The sequence below is a fragment of the Carassius gibelio genome, chromosome B25, assembly GCF_023724105.1.
Source record: "Carassius gibelio isolate Cgi1373 ecotype wild population from Czech Republic chromosome B25, carGib1.2-hapl.c, whole genome shotgun sequence".
In the NCBI taxonomy this organism is placed as follows: Eukaryota; Metazoa; Chordata; class Actinopteri; order Cypriniformes; family Cyprinidae; genus Carassius; species Carassius gibelio.
The window spans coordinates 14,067,665-14,083,058 of NC_068420.1; the positions used below are offsets into that span (position 1 = coordinate 14,067,665).

The following is a 15,394-nucleotide window of genomic DNA, read 5'->3' on the forward strand; positions in this document are numbered from 1 at the left end:
AACATGTAAACCCGTTGCGCGTGCCTAGTGAATAAAAACAAAAAACGTTGGATTAAAACGTGTTTTCCTCATCGTACGATTAATAATTGTTAATTTCCGTTTCTTTTATAAACATGACATGTGGCTAAGTTGGGGTCAGAATTTCCAGACTAAAATAAAAAATGCCAGTCTAATATTAGTTCCATGAACCAGCCACGTAAGTGTATGTTAACTCCTATCGGCTTTTGTGCTATAAATATTTTACTTAGTTGCTTGCAAAGGGGAAACTTAAGAACGTAGTAACTTGTTGCACGAGCCAGTGGGGCGGGATTTAAATGTGCGTTAATGTGCGGGGGGTTTGGCTCCGGCTGGAGGAGGAAAAGTCGAGGGGACTGTGGGAGTCCCTCAGCGCGCAGTTCGGGAGGTGAGGTCAGGCGCTTCCCCGTTTGGCTGGCCCCAGTGTCGAGTGGTTTTTCCTCTGCAAACACCGAGAGGTTTATTACCGTTCTATCGGAGGGGATATTACACGTTCTTGTGGATGCACACGGACTCGGTGCGCTGAGTAAAACACGCACGGTGGTTTATCTAGGAAAAGAGTGATGGTGGACAATTCCAGTAGCAGCAAAGCGCAAGTGGTGAGTTCCGTCCTGCTGGCACAGAGCCCTGTTGAATATATTGATAAGCTACTGTAATATTTAATCCGCAGACCTCGAGTGTATAAAATATTCCGTATACATTTACGAACATTTGATCGAAACTCAATTGAGTCAGTTTTTTTCTAATTACCTTCGTGTGAACGATCAAGCTAGCCTATTATATGTAGCAAAAATCCACATTGTACACGTCATGATTCTAAGATTCTTTTTCGATGATACAACTCACGCTTTTTTATTTGTTGTTAAAGTTCCAATTCGCGTACCGCCGGATTCGAAAAGTGTTTCCGTCAGAACGCGATACTTTGTTGCGTCGTGCGTTCGTTCTCTCTTTTAATAGCTTAATTGTTTTTTGGAAGAGCGCCATACTTTTGGGCAGCCATGATTTGACTGTGAACTGAACGTCTTCTGTTATTGCGCACACTTATCAAAATGGGATTTGTCTAGTTATAAAGTTACGGCATAAATAGACTGGATTTGGCTAAATATTAATTATTTAACTAAATGAAAAGCGACACGCCGTTTTGACCGGACATCCGGTCGGTCTCCTAGCCAGACTGTTGTGGGGGGGTCAAAGGTAGGTTGGCCTACCCGGCTATTAGCGAGCTGCGGAATGCGACGTTAATCTTTTGGCACATAAATACTGCTAATGCGAATTAAAATTCTTTGTGACATTAATTTGAAATCCAATCGGCCGTGTCCGTTGTGATGATTTGCTTACACGTATTTGTTTTTTATTTAAATTAAACAAATTTGCATTATTACGCCATGTCGTTGTGCTTATTTGTTTACGCGTATTTGTGTTCTATTTGTATCTGATTCGAATTAAGTTCATTTTAATTCCTCAGCCACGTTGTTTAATTTTAAATGCCTGTTAGTTCAAATAAAAATAATTCACCCCCCCCCCCCCCAAAAAAAAACGGTGAGATTGTTTTGTTTACACTTTAGTTGTGTTGCGTCAGCGGTTAAAAGCGTTACATTTGGTTATTAAAAAAAATAATTGTTTATTTATTAAAATGTATGTTTTTACCACTTAATGAAAATTCTGTCATAATATCCCCACCCTGAAATTGTTCCAAACCTGTATGATTTTATTTCTTCTGCTAAATGTCTATACAAATCAGGAAGTTCTGAATAATGTGAGTAAACAGTTGCTGGTCCCCATTGACTATTGTAGTGTGAGGAAAACAGTTTGGTTACCCACATTCTGTAAAATATCTTTTATGTTCAGCTGAAGAAATTAATTCAGGTTTGGAACAACTTTGAGGGTGAGTAAATGATGGCAAACTAGCCCTTTGAATGTTAATTATAATTATATTACACACCTGTCTTGCTTGAGTGTGCTGTACTTTCTTCATCTTAAAGTAAATAATTATTATAAGTGGGAAAAATGCAGTTAGCTTTTTATAAAATTTGTTTACAGAATTATTTTACTTGTTTTCCATCACAATCCAGCCCAGCTTGTCTCAGGACAGCAGTTTGGCTGGTGCCTTTTCCCAGGCAGCTTTCGGAGGTGCAGCTGGAGTCAAACTGGAGGCGGTTATGGAGCAGCTCCAGAGACAACAACAAGCTAAACTGGAGATGGAGCGCAAGGAGAGACACTTCAGGGAAGCCCATATTCTGTATGCCCAGCAGCTGGCTGCACAGCAAGCCATCATGGCCTCCAGAGCTCAGGGTTCCCAATTAACCCCTGATTTCTACAGCAAAAACTCCAGAGACAGAGCATTGAAAGGCGGCCAAGGGCCTCAAGCTGCCAGGGGACCCATGAAAACCAGCCCTGACCAAGTACATGAGGAAGATGCCACTGATGAGATGGACAGAGGAAGAGGGTCCGAGGGGGACGAAGACGACGATGATGAAATGATGGATGGAGAAGACGGTAGCGAAGAAGAGGAAAGTGAAGGCTTGGAGTTCCTCCGAAAGCAAAGCCTTGCGCTTCAGCAAGCATCTGTCGGAGTTCCTCCGTATGCGTTCCCCGTCTACGCCGCATCGTCATCTGCTGCTAAAAAACATCCCGTGTCTCCGACCACTAAGGTGAAAGACGAGCCTGACGACTCTCCTACCGACCAACAATCCTTCAGCACACCAAACGGACTGAATGATTGGAGTCTGGATGACTCACTCAAACAGGTTTGTGTCTATATTTCTATGACATGTCATTAATCTCAAGGGGTTTCAGTATGACAGGCATTCGCAGGCATTGTGTTTACTCTCACTTTATCACTAATGACCTACAAAACTGGCTGTGCAGCATATTTTCATTAATCTCTGTCTGATTTGAGGAGTGCCACATCATGCAATGGATTGTAAAGAGTCTTTTTCATAAAATGTGAAAACAGACTCATCCTGGCTTACTGAAATGCAATCGACTATGTGTAATATGTGTTCTCCCAAAAGTGTACAAAAGAATTGGGTTGGACTTCTAGCTCTTTAATAAGTGGGAAGGGTTTAGTGAATAAGCTTTCTAGAGTCACTTGAGATTTTCACAAAAACACGTCAAGAAAATGTCCTGATCACTCCGAAATCAAAAGAACATTTTTTTTTTTTTTGGCCTTTGCTTTAATGAAAAGAAACCAACCATTGAAGTTTTCTGTTTTGACGTTATTTACTTAAATTAAGCAGAGATCCCCATTAATTCTCATCCCTAAAATGCAAAAATAATTCTTAATTTGCTATTATTATTATTATTAAATTAATGTGAAATCTGTTATATTATTAAATTAAAATGTTAATTAATGATGGTAGCTTTTGCTATACTACCCATAATTATAATGATAATCCCAATATAAAGAAATACAAGTCAAATTCTTTATTGGGTGTAAAATGTTTAATTTTATTACCGTAATGTAGAAAACTAAATATTGCATATTTATAATGGTAGTATGTTATACTTACTTTAAATTTAGCTGATTTTAAGAAACATTTTGCATCCAGTTTCTTTGTGCACGAGAACTCCACATTCCTCCTAAAGTTCACAAAAGACACCGGGCCTATGATTTTTCTCTTCTTGTTGTGTTCTGCTTCTTTCTAAAGCTATTGTCCTCCTCTTCCCTTATGGTCAATACTCTCCTGCTGTGAGCCAAGCTGTACCCTCAGACACGTTCTTACGACTCTGTCAGTTCATTTCTCCATTTGTTCATCCCGAGTCTTTAGGGAATTTTGTCCTGACATAAGGCTTTTGTCCCTGGATATCCCTGAAGTGTGGCGTTCTGGCAGGCGGCCCAACAGGAGTGCGCTTTCATTCTCTCTTTCTTCCTGCCGTCTCACTTTCCTCTCGTTCCCCCTACCGCTGGGTGCTTCTTGAGAGCGAGCTCTTGGCACTGTGCTGTAATTCTGTCTTGGCCTGTGACCAGAGAGGCACGCTGTCAACTTGCAATACAAGAGGCAGAATGTTACCGCCACGTGCTGTTGGAGAGCCGCCCTGACAGTTCACACATGGAGATTTCCCACAATTTAGGTAGTCAAAACTGGTCAACTGCGCATGGGACTCTTAAATAAGCTTGTTTAAAGGGATTGTTAATCTAAAAATGAAACTTTTGCCATAATTACTCACCCTCATGTTGTTCCAAACCTGTATGAACACAGAAGACGACATTTCTTGAAATGACTTCAACATTTTGTCTCCATATAATGGAAGTCAATGGTGTCCAAAGTTGGACATGGGACATTTGTCAAAATATAATTTAGTGTTTGACAGAAAATGGTAATTCGTACAGATTTGGCAATAATCACGATAGGATGAAGCCGTCTTTCAGAAGACCGTCTCTGTGGGTTTAATATGGAGAGAGACATTTCCCTGTAGTGCTGTCATCCATTTTAGTTGCCTCAGGTTTGAGCTCTTTGTTTTCTCAGCTGCGCTTGAGTGATCGATCAATCAGGGCAAAATGGATTGCTCTAATTTCATACGCTCACTCTTATGGCTTCCTTTAGTGCTTTATTTTGCATGCTTTCAATCAAAGCCCATTTACCATACATGTGTTGAATAATACAACACGCATGCATGCATGCATATATATCTCGAAACCCCCAAAGCGCCGTTTAGCAGTGCATCCATTTTATTCCGTAAGTGTTGCTGTCTTCGATGTTGTGACCGTGTGTTTTTACGCAAAACATCTAACATGGTTTTATCAACTGTTACTGACATCAAACATGTTCAGAGCTGTTTTATGTGCGGTAGATCAGAAACTACAAGCAACAGTCTGTAAACCTATGGTGATGTTTGGGAAGGTTGTGTGTTGACAGGCAGGTGTGTGATGTTGTCATCACACACATGTCATTATATGTGTATTTATAGAGGGTGATGGTCTGAGGACTTGTATACTGCTTTTCAAATATAGGCTTGTCCAAGTGTATTGGAGACAATGGGAGATTCAGTGCTCTGAAAAGGCTGACGGTTGGACTTATACCTCATTACTAAGAGGAAATGGTTTAGTGAATGAGCTTTATTGAGTCACTTCACGGTGAGTGTATTTTAGAGGGTGATTTTCACAAAAATTGGTCAAGAAAATATCCAGGTTGCTCCAAAATCAAAAGGAAAAATATAACATTGTATACGTGGACCGCGAAACCAGGCATAAGGGTCCTGTTTTTTTTTTTATTGAGATTTATACATCATTTGGCAGTTGAATAAATAAGCTTTCCATTGATGTATTGTTTGTTAGGATCAGCCATTATTTGGTCAGGATACGTCTATTTGAAAATCTGGAATCTGAGGGTGCAAAAAAATCATGAATAATGAAAGAATAAGTTATTGAGAAAATTGCATTTAATTTGGTCCAAATTAAGTTCTTAGCAATGCAAAATTAAGGTTTGATTTATTTATGGTAGGAAATGTACAAAATATCTTCATGGAACATGATCTTTACTTAATATCGTAATGATTTTTGGCATAAAAGAAAAACTATAATTTTGCCCCATACAATGTATTATTAGCTATTCAAAATTTTCACATGATTTCTATGAAAATTAAGCACAATTCTCTCTTAATTTGTTACTGTCAGGCAAAAAATAAAAAATGTGTATATATAGATAAATAGTCATCTTTATTACTGTAAAAAAAAGTTATTAAAATAAATTAAAACAATGAATAATGGTAGAATTTTACTGCCTTTATGCTGATTAATGGAAACAAATATTACTTAAGCGGTAAAGAGAATCATTGGGGGGAAAAATGAAAGTAAAATGTCAGGTGTGCAATAGTAATGGAAATTACAGTGTGAAATGTGCTTAACTGTTCTAAAAGTAATTATTGCTCCTGCATGTGGTAATTGTCTCTATGAGAAGTGTCATTTCTTTTTTCGTTTTTTTACATGTTTTGTGAGGAAAATAAAATACATCATAAAAATTTAAATAAATAATTTAAACAACCAGGTTTAATCCATGGAACTGAAATATTTTATTAAAAATAATAAACTTCAGTTACTTTAAATTGCTGAATCTGATTCACTTTTTTTTTTTTTTTAATTAGATTTATTTTTTTAGGATTTTTGGTTGAATTTAAATGCACAAAAACAAAAACAGGATTCTTTAAGCAAGGTTTTACAGCTTGAGGGGCTTCAATCCCACCCCACCCTCTTTCTTTTTTTTTTTTGTGGGTTTTTTTTTTTTGTGGGTTTTTTTTTTTGGTCCCACCCGTCTTTATTTCTGTCCTTTAGTATTTAATGATGCTCTCTGTGGTAACAGTATCAGATTGCAGGGTGGGGGGGATGTGAAGAGACTGGTTTGATGGCACTGACTGCACAAAAGAGAACAGATGCCACAAATGGCTTTTTTTAATGATGAGGGTTGGGGGTTGTCTTTTTAAAGCTTTTCACACTTTAAATGGATAAGTCTCAGTCAATCAGTAAACACCTTTGGTAAAAGCGCAGTAATCGGGTGGAAAGTTGTAAAGTGTTTACTCATAATCTTAGCGAACGGGGGAATTACTTGGCAGTTTGCAGATAAAGGACGTTCACGCCAGCTTTGTTTAGAATCTTCAAGAAGAAGGACTTTTCAGGGAGGCCCATGGATGGGGATGTTTGGCTAGGGAACATTATTTCTACTTCCTGTGCTTGAACAGTTGAGTTTTGGGTTGTTGCTGATTTGTTTTTCAGGTTTACTAGTGTTGAATTCAATAAATCATCTCTCAAGTCAATGAGGAGGTCAAATGGCCGCCATTAAACTTCTCATTGAACACGTGGCTGAGGCCAGTCCAGATAGCTCGGCGCCCTTTAAACCTAGCATTTTTAGCGGTAGCTGACACAATGCCCTTTTTAGGGAGCCCGGCATGGTAATCTAGGGTGATTAATGGAGTTTTAATCAGTCTCAGTTGACGTCGGTGCATGCATGTGCCTTGTGTTACGACCTCCCATTTGGAGAGTATGATGACCTTTGAAGCCTCCCATTGCATTTCTGCAAAAAATAAAGATTCTTTTTAGGCATTAATGGTTTCATGAAGGATCATGCATTATTAAAAATAAAGGTTCCAAAAATGTATTTTCATAGTGATTCCACAAAATAACCTTTTGTGGAATGGAAAGGTTCCATGGATGTTAAAGGCTTTTCATTGAACTGTTGATCCCAATAAAGGACTTGTGGATTGCACAAAAGGTTCTTTATTATGTAAAATGTTATTTAGATGTTTAGAAAAATTATTTTAAGAACTGTTCACTGAAAGGTTTTTTGGAGATCCAAAAATAGTTCTTCTAAGGCTATGAAAACCTTGTGTACCCAACATGGATTGAGTTATATTGTCTTCTTTACATTTGCTATGCCAAAAGTCATGTGTACGAATAAACAAAGACAAAAGTGCTTTCGATGGCACACTCTTAATGTTCTCCCTTCCCCCAAAAGAGCTTGTTTCTAAACAAACAACAGGAAATTTGTCCTTGGGTTCGGGAGCAATCTTGTTTGTCGAACTCTTTTGCATTATTTAACTGTCAGCATCACCTTGACAACATTTCACCCCCACGCCAACGGTACACTCCAGCCGGTAGCAATCAATTCTTATTATATCAGGGTTTGCTGTGGCAGTGGAATGATTTTCCATATAAATTATCAATGACCCGGCGGCCTCACATTTGTACGTGCGCTCCAAATGTTAGCACGACATCTGGTGCGTATTATTAGCTTATTTCTCTTGAACGTTATGGGTGTTAATGTGCTAGCGAGGTATGTCAGTCTTTCTCTGGTAGCTTTGACAGTGCTCGGTGGTCCATCTTGATGGAGAAGTTTCAGTCGGACGACTCTCCTGGGTCCTATGATGATCTGATCGCTGGCGTCAGCTCGAAGTGCAGCCCATCTGTGCGATAGATCAGCGCAGATTCAATTAGTGTTGGTCTTTGCTCTTAAGAATATCATCTCGACAGGCCAATTCCATGATAAACCATTGTTTATTTGAGTTGCGAGCTGTCATATGGATGTTTTATAGCCTTGTTTTGGTGCCACTTCGTCCTTCCCGTTTTTCAGTGCAGTGTGAACTATCTGGTCGAGTGGTAACTCTAACCCTTGAATAGGAGGCATTTGATTGTAAAAATCTTTAAAAAGGCCAGAGGCAAGAATGTGAGGTTGGTGAGGGGCTGGCGTCTGCGTCTAGTTTGTCCAGCCCCACCCAAAGGAAACATTCCAAGTGGAATTAGAGTTTCTTTTCTTCAAATGGTGAGAATTCCCATTAGGGGCCTGTGCATAAAAGGAGAATAGAGGGAGTGTCTTCATCGTAGCCGTCCTATGATTTGTGACCGTTTCTAGTCCATTTCACCAAATGTAACAGAAGCAAGTAATGGAGGGGGGAATGGTAATCAACCAGAAAGGTATATGGGGAAGGGGAGGGGTGTTTTCTTATTTGTCCGTCCATTTCCTATACCTCTTAACAAGTGTAGAATGTTTGTCCCCAACCCCCCAAAACCTGTCCCGACTCGCCGGAGGTTTTTCACAGCCTTCGTTTTATCAAAAGAGGCTTAGGGCTTTATCATCACACAGTATCTATTTATCAGTGTCACTAGAATGTGGAATTTCAAGCACACCTAGGAAGAAATCAAGTGCTAAAAAAATGCATACCTACCCATAACCCAGCGGGGTTAAAAGTGAGATTTTTTGTCATCAATAAAAACGTGTTTAAATATTGTTTAAAAGTACATTTTGGGCTATCAGTAACATTATTTTATGTTTTGTTATTCCTGTTTATTTCATCATTTGTATTTTTATAACTTGACCATCACTATCTATTTATTTACGTATTTAGTTTTGGTAAATTTAAGCACCCTTTTTATATATATATATATATATATATATATATATATATATATATATATAGCCCCTTGTTTATTTTGTTTTTTCAGTTTTATTTTTGTTCTTGGTTTCATTGTGTTCTTTGTGTCTTTGTTTTGTTTGAAAATGCAGTCTCTACAAGCGATTTTTTTCAGGTAGTGCATTAGGCCAGGGGCTCATCTCCTGTTTCCAAAATACATCACAAGGTGCTTTCTCAAGTGCTTGAGAAAGCTGTAAACTAATTCCACATTGCACAAGGTGCAAACAACCTTACGTCTGTTTTTACACATAATCCATCTGCAGTGCGAATGTGTTTTGTTATTTTTTACGCACCCATGTTAACGGATTCCAGCGTTCACGCGGTTGCGATCCATCAGTGCGTTCCAGTAGTGGTGCTGCAGCAGTGCAGCAATCGTTCACGTACCAAGTAGCGGACTGCAAACGCGTCCTGTGTGAAAGCACAATGAGTATGAGTCCGTGCTGCTACTGGACGGCATGCATGTGATGCACACGGACTGCAAACGCACTGCAGACGGAGTATGTGTGAAACAGGCATGAGTATTGTTGAGGTTTCCATTGGGAAGCTTCTTTAAAAAAAATTCCCTGAAGCAAACCTGGCAGCATTTTAGCTGTATCCATGTTAGCATGTCAAGTTTAATGTGGTAATTTATTTCACTGTAGGCATACACACAGGTTCGAAGATTCTTTCTCGCCTCCTACAGTGCAATTCGGCTAGGTATAAATCTGCGCTAAAATATCAAGATGAAAGTCATCATAGCTTGTGTAGTAAAGACCCAGCTCCCAACCCAACTCGCCCGACAAGAGTCTCACATTAACGCAGCACATTAACGCTGATAGCAGCCAACCACTAGTTTTTTTTTTTTTTATACTTTTTTTTTTTTATGAAATGCAGCAGTTTTGTTAGTCCAGTTTGAGTACATTAATGAATGTGTTGTACAAAGGTAGACAGAATGCAAGAATTGGAAAGTGTTATAAACGTGCAAATAATATCATGCTCTGAACCTGAAAGGCCCCAAATCAAATTTTTGAGGGATTATTGGCATTTTAAAGTTGTTAAATTAAGTAGAAAACCTGCGTAGGACTGCATCAGTCCTCCTTCAGTTCCTAACTTTCCAAACGTTCCGATACTGAGACAAAGCCATGGTGGACTGAGATCTTCACACCTGTGTCCATTTGTTTGAAAGACAATCTGTTTTCTCATGTAGCACCCAGTCAGGACAAAGATAATGGATGTGAACTCTGCCTCAGGCCTTTGCAGGATGTTCAAGGATTTGGACAAGCAGTTACAGGCCCTGGCTTTGGGCCTTTTTGTCTCCCTTTTGGCTTTTCTCAACTATGTGCCATTTGTATTGTTCAAAGGGCTATGTCAACCAACAAGGCCTAATAAAGCTACTTTGTCTGTTGTTAGTTTTTTTTTTTTTTTTTTTTTTATCTGCCTCCTTTTGTAGTAAACTACTCTATTTCCTGCACACAGTTGCTCAGGCTGCACATTTTGCTGACTTTTCCCGAAGTGGACTTCTTATTGTGAGAGACTGGACAGCCGCACACCTTAAAGGATCACTTAGCGTAGTGTGGCATACAACCACAAATTGCTCTTAAAGGGGGGGTGAAATGCTATTTCATGCATACTGAGTTTTTTACACTGTTAAAGAGTTGGATTCCCATGCTAAACATGGACAAAGTTTCAAAAATTAAGTTGTATGATTGAAGGAGTATTTCTGTTCCAAAAATACTCCTTCCGGTTTGTCACAAGTTTTGGAAAGTTTTTTTCGAGTATGGCTCTGTGTGACGTTAGATGGAGCGGAATTTCCTTATATGGGTCCTGAGGCACTTCTGCCGGAAGAGCGCGCGCTCCTGTATAGCACAGCACTGAGAGCACAACAGACTTCACTGATCAAAGCAAGAGCGTCGTGAAATGTCACAAAAGGAGTGTGTTTTTGGTTGCCAGGGCAAGACAACCCTGCACAGATGACCTAAAGAGAAACAGCATTAAGGGACCAGTGGATGGAGTTTATTTTTACAGAGCATCAACGGAGTTGTGCAAGTGTTTGTGTTTGTTCCCCTGCATTTCGAAGATGCAAAACAAACAAGGCCCAGTTTGACGACGGATTTGCACATTGTTTATTTCTTAAGGATAATGCAGTCCCAACGAAAAAGGGTCACAATCGTGTGTTGGAACCGCGGGCGGTGAGTAAAACTGCTTCAAATATCTCTGTGTTGTTAACTTAGCTATCGGCGCGTAAGCACATCAAGTAAACAACATGCGATGTTGTCATCAAACTGCACTTTCCACATGTACAGCTTAAAAAAAAAAAAAACGACAAAATGGAACTTAATCATTTTCCAAAACCGCTAAGCAGATATATATACAGTTTCAGTACATACCACATAGAGACGCTGTTGTTGCTGCTGCTCTTGTTAAATTTCAGCCTCTGGATCTGATTCTGGATCATAAATATACGCTGAATCTGACTGTTAGCCATGGTTTGTTTTTGGTTTGTTTTGTCCTCAAGCTTCCAAACGCTATCAGCGCAAAAGCCTACTGGCTCTCGTGATTCTTTAGCTCTGCCCACACGTCACGCCTACAGACGCTCGTGTTTTTCCGGAAAAAAACGGTACAGACTATCTTTCTCTTATGAATATAATAAAACTAAAGACTTTTTGGAGTTATGAAGGATGCAGTACTACTCTATAGGTACTCAAGATTAACAGGATATTGAGTGAAAACGAGCATTTCACCCCCCCTTTAATGGATCTTTTACAATTCCCAGGGATAAAAGTCTCCAATCTATTCCCTCCCCAGCCTCAGTTTCTCCTGGCACAGCAAGGAGCCCAATAAGCGAGACTGTGACTTTTGGCAGTGGAGACCTAATTATTTGATTTGGATTAAAGATCCAGGCCATCCCCCATGGTGCTGTTCTGTGCTGTCGCCTATGGAGCAGCTGCAGTGTTGTTGAAAATCCAATGGCTGTGTGGTGCTTGGACATACATTTTCTTTATTTAGGACTTGGTTGAGCTATTTTTAAATTAGTTTTTCTTGGTGGTTTTATTTTGCAATTTGTTTTTATTTTGGGAAATTGAGTGCCTCTGTCTTTTTTTATTTCTAGTTTTATTTTTTGTTGTCGTTTTGGGAATTTCTTTGATTTTGCTTTGCCTTTTTTATGATATGTATTTTTTTATTTTTTTTTAACTTTTTTTTCTGCAAACTTGTTTTGGTTCAGTTTTATGTGGTTAACTTGAGTGTACCTTTTGTTTTACCATATTTATTATTTTTTTTTATCTGTTTTGTTTGTTTGCTTCTAGCCAAACCTTAGATCAATTGTATGATTTGGAGTTTTGCAATGTTACTAAGTGACTCTAAAAGACCTACATTTACACTAAATGCATGACATGCATTAAAACAAAGTTGCTCCTAATAAAGCTGAAAGCGCTGATAGTGTGGTCCGTTGCACCATTTGAAGAGCAGGCTATCATTTTTCCCCTAGTCCTTACATATTTGCACCACAGTTATACAATATAGCATAATCTTTACATACAGTCATACTGCCCAACCCTGTTGTAAAAGAATCCTTTAAGAAGAAATCAAACAACCTAAGTGCCTCAACTGAATAGTGACTCATGGTGAGTGCCAAAGACAAAACTGCTCCACACAGCATGATCTCTAACTTATCAAAATGCAGTTACCACCCATTCCTATCAGCATACTGGTATATTTGCATTAACACCCAAAGAGGTCTGCTTGGTAGGGGAGGTAACTGTTTCATCTCAGTTGAACAATCTCATCTAGGTGATGACAGCACTTTGGGAAGCCCACCCTGTTATAGCATTACTGCCTGTTGACTTAATGTCTCTGGTTTCTCAATGGCAGACTGTATTCACATTAGAAGATCTCTGTTTGGGCTCTTTTGTTAGGATATCACTTATCTGGTACTAATGTTGTGTTTTCCACCCATATTGATTATTTTCACTAAATGTGTTTTCATGAGATGCGCTCCTACAAATGAAGGTTCTTTATTGGCGTCGAAGGTTCCATGAAGAACCTTCAACATCTGTGAAACCCTTTCTTTGCACAAAAGGTTCTTTATAGTGGAATAAGGTTCTTTAGATTTTTAGAATGTTCATGGTTCTTTTAAGAACTCTTAACTCAAAGGTTTTTAGATTAGTCCAAAATAATTATTCTTTGGTATCACTGCAACAATTCCTTTGGAACACTCATTTTTAAGAGTGTAGAGTTGAATATTGTGTCCGTCCTTTCAGCCCAAGTCATTATTTGCCACATTCAGATGTGACAAACACTAGACAAGCCATGTGTTTGTTCCTCCCACCCAAGTCATTATTTGCCGTGGTCAGCTAGGGCAGTGGTTTCTGTCGAATTAATATGGGGGAAGGGGCTTTCATTTCCTTCGGGTGACCCAGATGGTCATCTGCTTCCTCTTCTCAGCTAATTTGGCCACTAGCCAATCAGTTCTCCCTTAATATGATTAGTAAGGCCAAAGCCTGACCTGTAAGCCTGGTAACAGCTTGCACAGTTCTTGTAAATGTCTTCAGTGTAGGATAATGTTATGCGTTTGGCTTGCGTGTTGATGCCATTTGAATTGACGCATGCACCGAAGATGTCCATGTTTCTCATAATCCTTCTATAATAGAATTCAAATACACAAATGCTTGTTGTTTTGAGATTTCCTCAAGGTTTTACTGTAGACGGTCATTCACTTGACACATCACAATGCCACACAGCATGGATGCCCACCGCAGTTGATCCCCTGCCGGGTTCCCGCTCCTGGGCCCAGCTGGTGTGTGTTTGCTGTAAACGTGAAGAGGGCCCGGCTGTAGATCGCTCTCTTACCCAGCTGTGATTCACTTAGCATATTAAAGAGTGGGGTGGTGGATGAGTCCTATAAACTGCTTTATTGCCACTCTGCCTTTTCCTTTCAGACTCTGCGTAAATGAATACTGGAGCCGCGGTGGGTAACTTGTAGTCAAGCACAGGGCATGTGCACAGGGGGACTATTAGATTTTATAACAGTTTTGTGGTCAGGGCCTCTGGGTAACAAGGGTGGCGCAGTGCTCAAACTGATTGTCTTCAAGCATATGAGCTGAAAACAAAGCATCTTTCTTAATACTAGAGATATATGAATGTATCAGTAACATTGGCTTTTGGCTGATAATTGAAATTTTAAATTGATCATTATTGCACCATATTAAATGTATGTCAGTTTATATTGGATTATATTAGCCAGTATTGGGTATTTTTTGCATGCTTGTTTGCTCCATTATGTTTCGATAATCTAACACTCACGTAACACTGTTCTTTAAAATCACTGATAAAGATTACTAAATTACCACTGTTAATGTAACCTTTATGTATTTATTCATACTTTTGTATTTAAAGCTGCAGTAGGGAACTTTTGTAAATGATATATTTTTTACATATTTGTTAAACCTGTCATTATGTCCTGACAGTAGAATATGAGACCGATAATCTGTGAAAAAATCAAGCTCCTCTGGCTCCTCCCAGTGGTCCTATTGCCATTTGCAGAAAGCCATCCGCTCCCGGTAAGAAACAACCAATCAGAGCTGCAGTCCGTAACTTTGTTTGTGTTCAAAATGTAGAAAAATGCATATAATAAGCGAGTACACCATGAATCCATTTTCCAAACCGTGTTTTTAGCTTGTCCTGAATCACTGGGGTGCACCTATAATAAGTGTTTATATTCAGACTATTTTAGATTGCTTCGGGGGTACCGCGGAGGAGTAACCCAGTACCTTTGTGATTCTTCATAGACATAAACAGAGAGAAGTAGCTCCGGCTACAATGTTCTTCCGCAAGACGCAAGCAGTTCTGTTTATTAACCGCTAGAGCGTCAAAAGTTCCCTACCGCAGCTTTAATTCAAATGCATTTTTATTAGTTTCTTTTTAGAATTTAATGGAATTTTAATATCACTCATTGTTTTATAATTGTTTTTAATTTGATATCACCTAGATATTAGATGCACTTCAATTAATTATTCATTTTTTTATCAGACTGTTGAATATTAAATTGTTCAATCTCATTTTCTCTATATTTAAATTTAAAAATTAATAATTAAAAACACGAATTATTTAATTTATCTATTATTAGCAAATCTAAAAAAAAATCATAGTATACATTGTTGTGATGCCTAAATTTACTTGCATAGTTTTTTTAAATATTATTATTATTATTATTATTATTATTATTATTATATTTATTTATTTATTTTTACGTTTTTTTTTTAGTTATAACCTTAAAGTAATCATCAGCCAGAAATTTTCAAAAGTTTGGATATGGTACATTTGTACTTTCCTTGTAGCGTCTGTCCACTGTCACCCAGCCATCAGCTCTGTACCCCTTCATGTTCACACGAGGAAGACCCTTGGAGTTCAGAGGTTAGTGTTAAGGACCGCCTCCCTGACATGCAGACAGGAGCCTGTTTGTGCATCTTGACTCCCGACACCCAATAACTCACTTTCTAGT

General features: G+C 38.7%; 1 protein-coding gene across 1 annotated transcript in view; it reads left to right on the forward strand.

Moving 5' to 3' along the window:
- Positions 1 to 259: 259 nt before the first annotated feature.
- arid3b (AT rich interactive domain 3B (BRIGHT-like)) overlaps positions 260 to 15,394 on the forward strand; it is a 29,829-nt gene continuing 14,694 nt past the window's right edge. Inside the window, exons 1-2 of the mRNA XM_052597795.1 lie at positions 260 to 614; positions 2,088 to 2,762. Of these exons, the coding sequence (XP_052453755.1) occupies positions 579 to 614; positions 2,088 to 2,762 (711 nt within the window). The 5' untranslated portion in view covers positions 260 to 578. The remainder of the gene's footprint in view (positions 615 to 2,087; positions 2,763 to 15,394) is intronic.